At 44.7% G+C, this 15503-nt stretch overlaps 1 protein-coding gene across 1 annotated transcript; it reads right to left on the reverse strand.

Moving 5' to 3' along the window:
- Positions 1-640: 640 nt before the first annotated feature.
- On the reverse strand, positions 641-3747 carry LOC136480665 (uncharacterized). Its single transcript, XM_066478143.1, has 2 exons — positions 3576-3747; positions 641-2892 (listed from the first exon to the last, which is right to left on the reverse strand). Exons 1-2 carry the CDS (start codon positions 3745-3747, stop codon positions 641-643), a joined length of 2424 nt encoding a protein of 807 aa, XP_066334240.1.
- Between the last annotated feature and the right edge of the window lie 11756 nt (positions 3748-15503).

Genomic DNA, 15503 nt, shown 5'->3' on the forward strand with positions numbered 1-15503 from the left:
TATTTTCTCCATCCCTGTGATTCTTTCTATTATACCTAGCAAACGTCTAGTTCATCCGCACAGTACACCCTCTAATTAGCTAGTTAAATGTATTTATTGTTTTCTTGTTTGCTCTCCCTTTGAATAATTGATCTCTGATAGCATCTATATTATTTGGAATTAGTCTTTCTTATCTCTAATAATTGATCTCTAATAGCATCTAGTTCATCCCTTTTATCCTCGGTCATGGGAGAACAGAGAGATGGAACGGTAGGTGCAAAAGAGGATGATGGGAGCACCTTGGAAAAGTTCCCTGGGGAAAGAGGCTCTGATTACCAAGTGAAATTTGGTGAATGAGTTAACTCTATTGGAGGGCTCAATGCAAGTTGCGTGTTAATATAGCCGGGATGAGCCCCTAGCATGGCTTGTACAACAAGATGATATAGGATATACATGGAATATATCTGAATTAATCATTCTGAGGTTACAAATAAGGCAACCGATCCCTATCCAACTATAGCATATCTTAACAGGGCGTGCACGCACAAACACAAAGAGAAAGGAAATAAAACAAGTACCAAGTTGGATAGTTGGAGCAACAATAGTAGCTGTTGTACCGAGGAACAATGCAATACACTTTGTGATGAGCTCGACCCTTAGCTCAAACAGCGGTTTCAGTGAAGTCGCGTCGTTTAAGAATGCCCGCGTGCATGAGCAGTGCCCAAAGGTGCGTCATGAACTCCCCCCCTTCTGCGAGATGCTCGGCATGGACGTCCGTGTTGTCCGACGGTGCGAGGAAGAGCAACAGCTCAGCCCAGAACTCCGCGAGGAGCTCCCACCGCCGCGGCATGGTGATCGCCATGAGGCATCTATGCAGCCTGGCTCCGAGGATTAGGATCGGCGTTTCTTCGTCTCTGCTGCCGCCAACTATGCCACCAAGTTCTGTCATCTTGTCGAATATTTTCGACATGTCCTTTGTGATACCGAGATACTCCCGAGCTTTGCGCACAGTGGCCTCCAGAATCTGCTTGGTCTTTGGCTTGTCCTCGGTGTTGACGAGATTCTGTCGAGCCTCGCGCACAACGGCGTCCAGGATTTGCTTGGTCGTGTAGCTGTGGTCCGGTAGCATCTCCGGGACAAAAGCAAGCAGATAGGCACAGTAGCCAGAAAGACATGTTGCAATGAGGCGGTGGCGATGCAACTGTGGGAGCAGCTCGTGAGAAATATCCTTGTCCTTAGTAAAGTCGCACAATGTGGTGGCAATGTGCCACACGAGGACCATGTGCGTGGTTGTGGGTTGCGTGCATGCCCAGAGCAATTCGCCTTCCCCATCCTTTATGGATTTCGTGCCATTGGTGAGACAGCCATTGCCTTCCTCGAGGGAACGGCGGAGAGCAGTCGCGACCGCATGCATGACAGCAGGTGGGAGCTCGACATCCGGCTTGCGCTTCCGACCAATGCCTTTGGGATCCATTAGGCGTAAGGTGAGCAAAGAGAGTGTGTTGGTCAAGAACGAGTCGTACTCTAGGGACTTGAGGAGCGAGTACTGGCCGAGCTTGTGATCCCAGTGCCTCACCTTATGATAGCGGCAATTCGCCACCCACTTGATGAGTTCTTGGCGGATCCGGCTCCAGCAATGCCAACGTGACTTCTTCTTGGTCCTCACGTAGTCACACACAAAGTGAACAACCGCCCAGTTGGAGTAACTCGTGGCTAGCTGCTGCAACACGTCTATGGCAAAGATCATGGCTACAAAGAGAAAGTCATTGAAGATGGTAAAGGCGTAGTAGGGGGCTACGAATCGAGGATGCCTAGCCACCCAGATGGCGTCGGTGGTGAAATACAGGAGCACCACGAGGAACACAAGGAGGAAGAAGAAACGGATGACACCGACAACTCTTTTGGTGGGGAAGAGCACTGGGTACTTCGTGTAGAAGAAGTCGTACAGGAAGGACAGCTCGACCTCAATGATATGGAAGGCGCGCTCTGCGCCTCGTCGGAGTTGATCCTCCGGGTTGTCATCGCATTGATGTTGACGACGGCTTGGAGGTGCATTGTTGTCGGCGAGGAGCCCATGTAGAACGAAGTCCCTTGTCTTTGGGTGGCCTGCCTCGGCGATCTCGAGGCTGCAAAAGCGCCGCTTGAGCAGCTTGAACAATGCGAACGAGAGACACGTGTCCTTAAGTGCACGTGCCCGTTCATCCATAGAACTCAAAAGCTTGCCATCGTGCTTCCAGATCATGTCAATCGTGATGACATCGCCGTCGTCGGCCACCGGAACATGTGTTAGGTAGGGTGGTGCGGAAGGCGGTATGGAATACTCGTCCTCACCGAGGACGAGATATTTGTACCTAGTCATGTCTGAGGGGTCATGGCCGGCGTCATGGCTCTGAACGACATCGGTATGCATGTAGTCAGCCACCACCTTGGCGCTGCGCACGAGGCCATAGTGCGTCATGCTTGCCATGCGTAGTGCCTTGGTCCTCTGGGCCATCTTGAAGATGCTATACACCCAACAGAGGAGCAAGAAGGGCGCGATGATCCACCCTCCTCCGGCCAAGCTTCTCTGGCTGAGGAGCAACCAGAGAACAAGCAACGACTGGAGGACATGCTTCGCCTGCATGCCCTTGCTCTGCTCGACGTCGTGCCGGCTGAAGGCCGAGATGGTATCGGCGCTGCCGAGGAGGAGAAGTAGCACGACGGCCCAAAGCAACTGGCTCTGGGCAGGGTTGGGACTGTCGAATGTCTGGATGAGGCCGATGGTGTATGACACGAGCACGTAGGAGACGGTGTAGGCGGCCTCCAGGATGAGGAGGAAGACCTTGCTGCGACAGTGCCGGCGCCGGGAGCCCAGCAGCGCCTGGAAGGCGAGCAGCACCGCGCCGGCCGTGGCGAGGATGTCGATGTGCGTCCCTTGTCCGAGCGGATCAGAGTCAGTAGGTACCCGGTGGTCATGTAGGGGTCTCCTTCCTCAGGAGTGGGGCCTAGCGACAGACCTCCGTTCGGGTCCATGTGTTAAAGCTCTCAGCTACAGAGATCCTCCTAGCTAGCTACTCTCTCTTGGTCTTGGGTGATTCATATTCTGAGCATGCTTGTACGGTATCTGTGGCGCATTATATAGCTTGTTGCCATGCTCTTATTGTTGAATAGCTTGTTACTTACTCAATATGACGAGCGAGAGGCGGGTTATGATAATTAACTACAATTAGGTACTGGCAACCAATTATCTCCTCGTCGTTGGGCGACTCCGACGTCCCGTCAAAAACAAATATATTGACCGTATGTACTCAGAGTCTAGCGATAATGAATATGTTTATTCCTTTTATTAGATCGACAATTTAACTCACCATTTATAATAGAAGGGTGGCCGGCGAGTTCAGCCATACTACTCGTTGCAAAATCTTTACATAAACCATGTGTTTTATACAATTCCAACACATGATTTTTTTTGCACCATAAGATTAAGATCCAACAATCTCCATCCTTCTTCTACCTTTATCATTTTTCTACCTTTAGACAATCACAAGATCATAGATCCACAGATAATAGATCACATATCACAGAAAACATTTTTTTTCTATGGAAAAACAAATTACAGAGCGGTTGGTCATGGCTGGCAGTCGTGGTCCTTTGGGCGCGATTCTCCATGTGCTGAAGGAGGCAGTCGAGGCGCCCCTGGGCGCGATTCTCCGTGCGCTGAAGCAGGCAGTCGAAGCGCAAATTCCCCTGGCGGGCGCGATTCCCCTGGCCAGCCTGCTCATTCGTCATGGCTGGCAGTGTGTTTTTTGTGCTAAAAAAATTCATGTGTTTTTTTATACTAAAACACATATGTGTTGTATAGATGTAAGTGTCTCTGTCTCTTACACGTAAAGTTTGCACCCTTGATTTATTAATCACCGGTAAATCAAATCACACTACTTGGGAAGAAGGGGCAGTACAACCCGCCCTTTACAACTCAAGAGCGCACAGGCAGTGATTGCAGCAATATAATACTACCGGTTCAACGACCAGTGCAACGCAAATGGCCTGGTTCTTGGTCAAGAACCGGTGATGATGTCACCAATTGTAACATGAACCGGTTGTGGTTCATGTTATCGTGTATTAAATTTGAAAGCAGATCTTTTGCTCGAGAACTCGAGACTATAATAGGAAACGTAAGTTGACCTGTGCTTACACTGCAGCCATACTTATTCGTTTTCAGTAACCTGTTACTTACTCCATCCAATCCCAAATACTAGTTCACTGGAACATTGATACGGACACATACATGATTAATTGGGCACATGTCTACATCTGGTCCCTGGCAGCAAACACGTCTTGGAGAATTAGAGTCATAGAGAATAATTGGGAACAAGACCAGTCATGGACCAAAACAACATTTCAATATGAGGAGACAAGGGATGACAGTGACTAATGTGAGGAATATGGGCATGATGCCGTGTTCTATTGTAGTTTAGGTGATTATAATGATAATCCAATTAATAGGACTAACATTGTCCTCAAGTGTGCTAGATAGGTTTATATAGGTCATATAGATGCCAAATACTAGCTACTCTCTCTTGGTCTTGGGTGATTTATATTCTGAGCATGCTTGTACGATATCTGTGGCGCATGATATAGCTTGTTGCCACGCTCTTATTGTTGAATAGCTTGTTACTTACTCAATATGACGAGCGAGAGGCGGGTTATGATAATTAACTACAATTAGGTACTGGCAACCAATTAGCTCCTCGTCGTTGGGCGACTCCGACGTCCCGTCAAAAACAAATAGAACGACCGTACGTACTCAGAGTCTAGCGACAATGAATATGTTTATTCCTTTTATTAGATCGACAATTTAACTCACCATTTATAATAGAAGGTTGGCCGGCGAGTTTCAGCCATACTACTCGTTGCAAAACTTTATATAGTTTATTTAATCAAAATGTAAGTGTCTCGATCTGCCTCTTACACGTAAAGTTTGCACACTTGATTTATTAATCACTGGTAAATCAAATCACACTACTTGGAGAAGGGGCAGTACAACCCGCCCTTTACAACTCAAGAGCGCACAGGCAGTGATAGCAGCAATATAATACTACCGGTTCAACGACCAGTGCAACGCAAATGGCCTTGTTCTTGGTCAAGAACCGGTGATGATGTCCCCAATTGTTACATGAACCGGTTGTGGTTCATGTTATCGGTATTAAATTTGAAAGCAGATCTTTTGCTCGAGAACTCAAGACTATAATAGGAAACGTAAGTTGACCTGTGCTTACACTGCAGCCATACTTATTCGTTTTCTGTAACCTGTTACTTACTCCATCTAATCCCAAATACTAGTTCACTGGAACATTGATACGGACACATACATGATTGGGCACATGTCTACATCTGGTCCCTGGCAGCAAACACGTCTTGGAGAATTAGAGTCATAGAGAATAATTGGGAACAAGACCAGTCATGGACCAAAACAACATTTCAATATGAGGAGACAAGGGATGACAGTGACTTGTGTGAGGAATATGGGCATGATGCCGTGTTCTATTGTAGTTTAGGTGATTATAATGATAATCCAATTAATAGGACTAACATTGTCCTCAAGTGTGCTAGATAGGTTTATATAGGTCACATAGATGCTAATAAGGAAAAAATGGAACAAGAACAAACCAGATTTGTGGTAAAACGGCCGAGAAACATGAACCCTATCAAGTCGTCAGTGAACAATGGATCATAAGATGATGTGCATAGAAGAAGCAACATGAACGCCAATGAACACCGGATCACCTGAAGGGAAGTCAAGCTTAGAACCATATGGTACGGTGGTACTTGCAGGGAATATATAGGCATAGGTCTTGATTTTTGAAAGAATTTTGGTGAAGGTTTCATGTCGGAATCAGATTTGAAATGGAGAAGTTACAAATATATGAAGTTTAGATTAGGTTTCTAGAATTATTTGATTTTATTTCTGATTTTATAGAATTTTGGTAGTGAAAAAGGTGCGCAAAAGGTCTAGGTGGCACTAGGGTGGTCCTAGTAATTTTTTTTTTACAAAATTTATAGGATTTTTTTCTCCATTAGCAAAGCCGAAAAGTTACCTTTTTGTGCTCCAACCACTTAGCAATTTGAATGAGCTAGTGCCTGAAATGTAGGGTTATTTGTCGATGTCCATCGATGAATAATAACTAGCTTTAATCAGATTTCGTAGTTTTGTTGAAGGCCCTCAAATTGGTTGAGTATGATCATTCACCTAGAAGCCTTCTATTCACAATGTCTAAATTCCTTTTATCCATACAAGTTTAATTCGTTGATGTGTCCTACGTTCCTCGTTCTTGTAACAGATATGCACATGAGTTAGTTCGCATGGGTATGTCTTGGGACCCGAATCAATCCTATTTAAGGATAGATTACCTTCCAGATTTTGTAAATATTTGGCTGTTGGTGATATCCGTGAACTCTCTGTGACATTAATGTTTAAGAGTCTTTGTTTTTTTTAAAAAAAAAATCGACCGGCCTACTCAGGCACTGTGCTCAGGTGAAATTGGAGTGCCCGTGCATGATAGGTGGGACCAAGTGTGTGACGGCTCTATAAGGCGTCGGATGATGGGATCCACCCATTTATGTTGAATAGCTAGTTACACGAACCAAAATGATGACTGCGAAAGAGATTTCAACAATCCCTCTCTAGTCCATTTTTGGAAAACAATGCAATTTAGTGGACTAAAGGAGCCGTGGATACGCTTAGAGCGAAAAGAGTTTTGCCCCCGGCCGCGTTATTAAAGAAACCAGCCATGCAAGATTTTATATATAGTTATTGCTTTATTTTATTCAAAATGTAAGTGTCTTGTCTCTTGCACGTAAAGTGTTCACCCTTAATTTCATCACTGATGAAAGCTGTTGAGGCATGTATAATCACATACCATCAAAAGTTAGAACGCTCGGATCGAGAACGAATCGAGGCGACACGTTTCTACCAAAACTGGTCTAGCTGGTTTTAGGAATCTGCCTGTGGTTACCGACAAATAACAAGAATAAACAACACACTTACATGGTGAAAAACAGCAAGGTTTACAAGCAATCTAGCAAAGGATAACTATCACACTTATGTGACAAAAAATGGCTAGTTTTTAGGCAAACTAGCAAAGAAACTATGGGTGATATGTACCCAGGTTATCTCACCGCATGGAAAACAACCCAAATCAGACGGGATACGGTACACCAAACAGACTACACGAGAAGCCTGAACCAGACGGAGTACCTCATCAACCTAGTGGACAATGCATAGCAAGATGTAATTAGAAACCAACTCTATCTCGTAGATTTCGTTGTAAGAAAGTACAAAACCCATGTGTAAATTGATCGGGACTCTATCTATAACCCCACCCCCGGACTATATAAGGAGGGGTGGGGAGCCCCTGATCGATATCCCAAGACATCTGGTCATATCTAGGCAACAAGACATCACTCCCCTATAAACCTGAGCATGCGAGACAAAAGATCTACTCTTCACTATAATTAGGGTACCGCTTACCTAAACCAGTATAAATCTGTGTCTGTTGTGCTACCCACCTGATTCCCTGTGCATGATTTGTTGATCTATATTGTGGGAGCCAATACCTACAACAGTTGGTGCGCCAGGCAGGGGGCTTCTCACCATAGGTTTGGAGTATGAAACGGTGGTGGACAATCAAACGGTCTTTACTGTCGGATCATATGCCGAATCGGTGGTGAAAACATTTAGCACCGCCAATTTGTCACCCAACTGCGCCCCACCTGCCTTTGACCCAGCGGTGAAAATTATCACCGCCAGCTCTCACAAAATTGACGGTGAAGGTCCCGACAGTGATAACATAATTTGTAGGAGTGTCTTCCCGGTGGCCACCCATGGAACTGCACTGCAAATGTCTTCCTATGCCTATGATCCAATACTTGGCATCACCTATGCTCCCGGCACCAGTGCCGCCCATGGGTATACTTCTAATCCTATTAGATTTGGATTTATCATATTCAGTAGTATATTTACTAAGTTCAATATGTCCATCATATTTATATCAATGAATAGATCACACGGGCACATATCTATTGCCACAAATGTTTTGTTATTTTTCTGGATTAAATCATGCCTGAATTTGCCTAAATATCTAACAAATGCTCTAAGTTCTAGACTTAAAAAATTTGTAGGGGTTCTTGGATGGGATCGCTCAACATTTTATTCAGTTATTTGGTCCCTTCTGCTGCATCTATCACTGTGATATACATTTTGTTTTGCTATTATGCCATTTTACATTCCCTAAAGGTACTTCTTGACGGTGAAAGGAAGTCTTGGAATGGAGATGAAGGATTACTATGTGTGGTCAATTAGAGAGTTGGTATGGCAAATTTCTAGTCAGTTCCTCGCAGTTTGGTCTCATTTTTTTTTTTGCGAATTACATAGTACACGCAGACACTCACCCCTCGAAGACTGGGCCAGTAAATCCTCAAGATTGACGAAGTCACCATAGGCGCCTCGCCGTTGACGGAAACGTCGTCTACCACTGAAAGCACAACGCATTTAAATCCTAAAATTCGCTATCACGAAGAGTCGAAAGACCTGAGATGCTACTGAGGCTCTTGTAACCACTACGCTATAGGCCCTTTCGCTGGTCTCATGTTATTTAACAATACAGAGGGCATAAGGGCAATATCTAAAATTAGTAGTTCATATGCTTTTTTAAGGAGTGATTGTCATTATTCTATTGTGTATGATACCATTTTCACAAACACGTGCATGTCGTATATGCATGGCTTCTAGTTTTTTTAAAAGGTCCTAGGATTTTTTGTAACTTTTTGTGTGCTTCAACCAGGTCTAATTAGCAATTTCAATGTGCCGGTGCCTGACATGTGTGGTCATTTATCAATGGCTAACAATCATCATTGACCGGTCAACCTAGGCCACCGTACTTTGGTTGTGGGCCTGGTTCACGTTGACCGGGTGCTCGGAGTGCTCGGATGGAATTGGAGTGCCATGTCATGTTTACAAATGTCTAGGTGGACGAGAGAGAAAGGAGGAAAGAGAACATGCTTGTCGCAACATGCAGCATCGGGCGCTAGTACATTTCCCTGTGCTTTGTGGGGCCGTCACTACCTGAGCTCTCGTCACGCGGTGTCAGACCAGGCGTCCATGCAACTGAGGAGGGAGAGAAGGATGAGAGGAAGTAAAAGAATACTACCTCAGTTTTCGTTTACTCGTCACCGAATTTTTACTGTAGTAATTTTAACCATACGTTTTTTTTTCTGCAAAAGATTTTCGATACATCAAGTTTTCACATATATGATTCTTTATTGAACATACTTCGTTAGTGTTATATACATTGAAGTATCTAAGATTTTTTTAGAAGAAAAAACACATGGTCAAATTTGCTACAATAAAAAGTTGCTGACAAGTAAACATAAATGGAGGAAAGTATGTTTTAAAATATGAGGAGACAAATATTGTATAAGTAGTATCTAAGCTTGTCTGTACATGACATGGCTTGGCTACAAGACAAGTTTATTAAACTTGCTCTTATTGGTTGAGCAGCCAGCACCAAGAGAACCAACCCAGCAGCCATGCCTATGCATCGCCGGTGCTCTCGTTTACTTGTACGCGAAGCAAACTCCACCGATTACCTCCATCTAGCGATGAAAAACGGATCGGATACGGACGGATATCACCGATATTGCATTTGTTTTCATATTTCTGTCCCGAATTCGGATTCGAATACGGATAGTGTCAACTATGTCGGATAGGATACGATTGGATATCGATATCATAAATATGCGATTTGAGTATTCGGATACGGATACGGTATCGATGTTGGATATCCGGACTCAGATACGGGACAGATCCCAACCCCTCTAAACGAATTCGGTTTTGAATACGGTCGGAAAATATATGTACCGTTTTCAGCCATACCTCCATCTTTCGTGCTGTAGTAGGATTATATATGTAGATCTTTTGCCGATTTTGTCGCAGTGCACAGGTGTGTCAGCGCAGTTTTCCCCCAGTCATTCTCTCTTTCCATTTCTTTGCATCACACATCATGGCACACAGAGACATATTCCATCACTGTAACGAGGCGTTTCGCAGGAAGTTTGTGTGAAATTATGGGGAACAAGTGGTGCCGTTGAGGTGCTATGTTATAGAGACAATTATTCAAAAAGCCTGTAAACAACAGAGGGAAACACTTGTACTATGTAGTAGCTCACAAGCTCAGCAACACTTAACAATCAAACAAGTCCAATACACACAGAACATTTCCGTGATGATTGCACACCAATTAAATTTCCAGCACAATACACTATATATACTAGTCCACCAACCCATGCTCCCGCACGGCTCTCTCTAGATACTATCATGCTCCGGCCTGCATCTGTCTTCAGGCAACAATGTATACCACAAAATCTCATGTTCCTTGATGATAGCATTTGTTGTTATTAAATATCCAAAATACGATGCTACCTGTACTTAAAGGAGATCTATCTGTGTGAAATTAGTATGAAGATTATAAGGCAAACTATAATAATATGTAGAATATTTCTAACAGTCTATGTTGTATTAGAAATTACAAATTGTCCTATGATGAAATAGTGCATCACTTCAGGAACACACAGATAATAATGCTGAAATTGGTTCGATGTTCAAATATTTCCTATATTTCCGCCAGGCATCTTGCATCAACTTTTATGACTGCAGAACAAATTTTAGTAATATGTATGTGGTTAGATAATCGTCTAACCTAAAAGATTGAATGTATTATCCTTATATTATTCAGAAGCATTCATGTACCAACTACGTGTATTTTGCAGCATTTCTTCTTTGCATTGTTGACCTGTATAAAGCTGAATGCTAGCTCATTGTCCTCCTTGTTCTGCATTTTTTGTAATTAATAATGGTAAAGATGATCAAGAACAACCAAAAGATGTTAACTGAAATACCTTTTTAGAATATATTCCTATCTTGTCTTTTTGTTTCACTTCCTTGATCTTTGTTTGTTCTGCACCTCAGCCCTCTCTTTCTTAGTTTCCGTGTTTGTTTTTGTCTTACTTTTTCCATCAAACTTATCATTGGTTTCTTCTCCTGGATCTGTGCTTTCATATTCCTTGTAGAAATTCATATTATATCATGTAAAATATATAAAGTATGATCTGTTTTCTTGTCAAAGAATGTTAGAATGGCAAAAAAATATCTCCTGCTTAGTTTTTGTAACAATCTTTGTTTCCTCACTCCTCTTCATCTAATTCGGCTTCTTCTACTTTACATATTCATTTTCCACGCACTCTTTTCTCCTGTATGTTCTTCATCTGATTCAAGTATTGTAATTACATTTTATTCTTGTCTTTTTTTTTTCTTTGGTTGGTTCTCCTGCAATAGTGAAAAGCTTATCTAGTATTGAAGACATTTTAAATAAAAAGAAAAGATGAAATTTTGTTAGTTAGATTACATTTGTAGCTAGAATTTTGTCTTGGCAACTTTTTTCTTGTTCATTCTTGATTGGACTTTTTCCTTTTAATTTTTCTTCGCCACTTTGCTTAAGTTCATTCTTGATGCATGTCCACTTCTGAAGTGTTGCCACATTTTATCTACAGTGATTAAAACATTTTTAAGTGGTAAGGTTAGGTACAATACAATTTTTTTTGCCTATGTAGATGAATTATTTATCTACTTCACAGCTTCTATGTAGTTTTCTTTTTTGTCTGAGAAGGGTCTACCACATGTTAATATATTGCTGACTTGCTCTTCTTAAAATAGTAAACTTGCTAAGTGTTTATGACCTATATTGTTGGAATTCAAGTCAATAGTTATGTTTATAGAGTGTGGCAGAACCGTCCGAAATAGCAACACTTACGGAGGCGCTCGTCTTCCACCAGACACTAAGCACCCCGGAAGCAGGGCTACAGCGGGCGGTATCCGTCGGGCACACCACGAGGGAGAACCCGAAAGATCCACATTTTTCCCAAGGATCCAATAATGAGACGAGTTACAACACAAGTCCATTTCATACATTATAGTTTCTTAAAAAGTACATTATTACAATACCAAATACCAGAGTGTGGAATGATAATAGTGGAATTTAAAAATAACATCTAGCGGTAAGGGGCGATGATTCCATCTGAGCCCACTAGAAGGATCCTCCACACAAATGTACTCTTCAAGCATCACCTGCAACAGGGATAAATAAACCCTGAGTACACAATATACTCGCAAGACTTATCCGACTAGTGGGAATAATTTCCCGACTCCAAGGAATATGATAAGCTATATGGCTTGCTGGTTTTCTTTAGCAGAAAACAATACTAATAGTGAGTCCTTATTTATGTATTATTATCAGTCGTATAAGTTATCATCTAGCCAGTCTATATAAGCACCTATTCTACTTTCAAGCAAGAGTTGAGCAAACAGTTCTGTTTCTTCTCCTTTTCCACTTCTAGTTCTTACTACGGTGCTAAACCGCAGATAAGCCGTACCGGATTTCCCGGCGATTCGCGAATCAATGTGCCCAGCTAGGTGCCCCGGAAGACTGTCCGACGAAATATGATCGGCAGTCCACCGAGGGGGGGTGCCCGTGGTGGTAGATTATCGGTAGACGGTACGTGTAATCATGAACCAGATGGTTAAGGAGGCACAAGACACAAGATTTATAAAGGTTCAGCCGCCGTGTTGGCGTAATACCTACGTCTGTGTCTCATTATTCTGTATTGATTGAGGTGATCCATTGTAGATGTTTTTGAGGGGGACCCCTGCCTCTCCTATATAGTCTATAGGAGGAGGGTTACAAGTAAGTATCCTATTTGGTACTATTACAATATCTAGTACAACTTGTAATCTTGTCGTGCACGCCTCAATCTTACGGGCCGGGCCACCCTCGGATGGTGCGGCCCATGTACCATCTTGTGGTACCTGGGGATATACCCCCACAGCTAGTCCCACGAGCGCCATGTATTCTGATGCGACACGCCATTTCAACCTTCTCCGAACAGTGAGGCTTGAGTTCTTGACATCTCCGACCACCGTTGTCGCCGGAGAAGTAGGTTGTCCGAAGAATGTATGATGCTCTTAAGAAGAAAGAAAAAGATTTCCGGTCCTGGGAAGTGTGCCCACCTGGGTTTCTGTGAAGAAACGTAAGGATGTCTGAAGCGTAGCATCTTTGATCATCAGAGGCATAGTGGTCGAAAAACAAACACATTCACCGTAAGGTGAAGTGTGCCCACTTAGTCCCTGAGCCTGGTAGTAAGGTGACGTAGGCATGTGGTGGCCAGGGTCTAAAAAGAATTCTCAGTTAAGTTGAGAATCCAATCGTCGTACAAGCGATACGAGATGCACCGGTAGGTGCATCGTACCGATGTAGTCCCGAGCTTGCTGGAAGGCAAGGTATGAGCCTTGTAAGCAAGATCTAAATGAGAAAAAATATCCTAGCTGTATGCGAGTCGCCAGTCGACTATAGTCGAGACGCAAAGTCCCCGAGCCGTGGTCGAAGAGTGGTCGAGGCAGTCCCCGAGCACAGGTCGAGGAGCGAGCGACGAAGTCCCCGAGCTATGGTCAGAGAGTGATCGAGGTAGTCCCCGAGCGTAGGTCAAGAAGCGAGCGACGAAGTCCCCGAGCTATGGTCGGAGAGTGATCGAGGCCAGTCCCTGGGCATAGGTCGAGAAGCGAGCGACGAAGACCCCGAGCCATATCTCGAAATTCCTGTAGGTATAAATATGTAGAATGGTAGTACATGATGTACAAAATAATAATATGAAGAAAAAATCAGTGGTGAAGAAATAACGCTCAGTAGTCACTTGTAAATGAGCATGATGTGATAAAGCAGTTGGTGCTTTGTAAACATCAGTGTTAATGTGAAGTTTGTGTTTATTACTTAGATATAAACTGCTCGACCAGTTAGTATGTAGCTGAGTCTCCAGCCCTAGCTAGCCCGTTACCATAACGCGGGCGCGGAGCCCGTGCACGGGTAGGGAAGAACAAAGCGTCCTAGAGCCGCTGCCGACCACCCATAACGTAGAGGGCAGACGCTCGTGCATGTATAGGGAGGAGCCGGAGACAGGGCCTTTTCTGGAGACATTGAGCGTCAACATGACTGGTTGAGGATTTGCATTAAGTATAGCTGTATGTTATATTTAAGATTGTATACATGGACAAACGTTATTTGAAGGAATAACCATGACGAGGACGTTTGTGGGAGAAACGTCGTAATGAAAAATTATATTAAATATAAATATTAGAAGTGTACTTATCTTTGGATAGAAATCCGGTCGGCGGTGATAAGTTGTCCGGTCCTCGAGCTTTTCGGCCTGTTGTGACGTTGGTCGCGGTTGTCATAGCGCCGCTCTTCGTGGCGATCATCATTGCGACGTGGTCGAGGTGGTCGGAGCTCAGCAGAGCCGCTCGGGACGTGGTCTGGTGGTCGCGGTGGTCGGAGGCTCGGCGGAGCCGCTCGGGACGTGGTCGACGTGGTCTGGTGGTCGAGGTGGTCGGAGCTCGGCGGAGCCGCTCGAGGCGTGGTCTGTGGTCGAGGTGGTCGGAGCTCGGCGGAGCCGCTCGGGACGTGGTCTGGTGGTCGAGGTGGTCGGCAGCTCCACGGAGCCGCTCGGGACGTGGTCTGGTGGTCGAGGTGGTCGGAGCTCGGTAGAGCCGCTCGAGACGTGGTCGACGTGGTCCGTGGTCGATGTGGTCGGAGCTCAGCGAAGCTGCTCGAGACATGGTCGACATTGGACCGTGGTCGACGGGTCGGAACTCAGCGGCTCGACACGGCTCAACGCGGCTCACTAGACAGTTCGCTTGATGACCCGGAGTGGCTCGGCTCGATGGCTCGGACGGTTCGCTTAGCGGCTGCAAAGTAACTGCTCTCGGCTCACTCGGCGGCTGTACCACGGGCACGGTACTCGGCCTTATGCTCCTGTGTCCATGCACTACTTCCTTAAAGCTCCGGCGGCGGGCGCATGTCTAGGGGTGCATGCAATCTTCCCTCTGTCCATTACGCCAATTAGCTTGCTGATGATGTAGCACAACAAAGATCCTTATCGTGATCTTGCCATCTTGCATGTTGCTGTACGTAGATCTTCCTATTTGCCAAAATTCCAAACCGTCCTTGTTTTTATACGTCGAGATGAGTGCTTGATTTTTGGTAGTTGTACGTTGCTGCCGGATTTGGTTTCATCGTAGTCGTGATAGCAGCCCTGTCTCCCGGGTTGATTCATGTGCACAGCAAATCGATCGATTCTGCTCAGCACCTGCAACATGTGGCTTCGTGTGGGCTTAACGCCGAGTAGCCAATCCGATCCGATCTGATCGGAACTTGACTCTTGCTTTCGACTTAACGCCAAGTAGCCGATTATTCACCATGGAACAGAAAACACACGGGAGAGAAGACTCCGTGCCGTAGATTGATCCTAGCAGGAATACAATGTTGATTTTGACGAAGGGTGCTGCCGCGGTCAGCCGATAGCAGGTCGAGTTGACGAAGGGTGCTGCCGCGGTCGTCAGCGAACGCTGTCATAGATGGATTCCGCCGCGAGCAGGTTTCTCA

This window comes from Miscanthus floridulus, chromosome 9 (genome assembly GCF_019320115.1).
Source record: "Miscanthus floridulus cultivar M001 chromosome 9, ASM1932011v1, whole genome shotgun sequence".
NCBI classification, from domain to species: Eukaryota; Viridiplantae; Streptophyta; class Magnoliopsida; order Poales; family Poaceae; genus Miscanthus; species Miscanthus floridulus.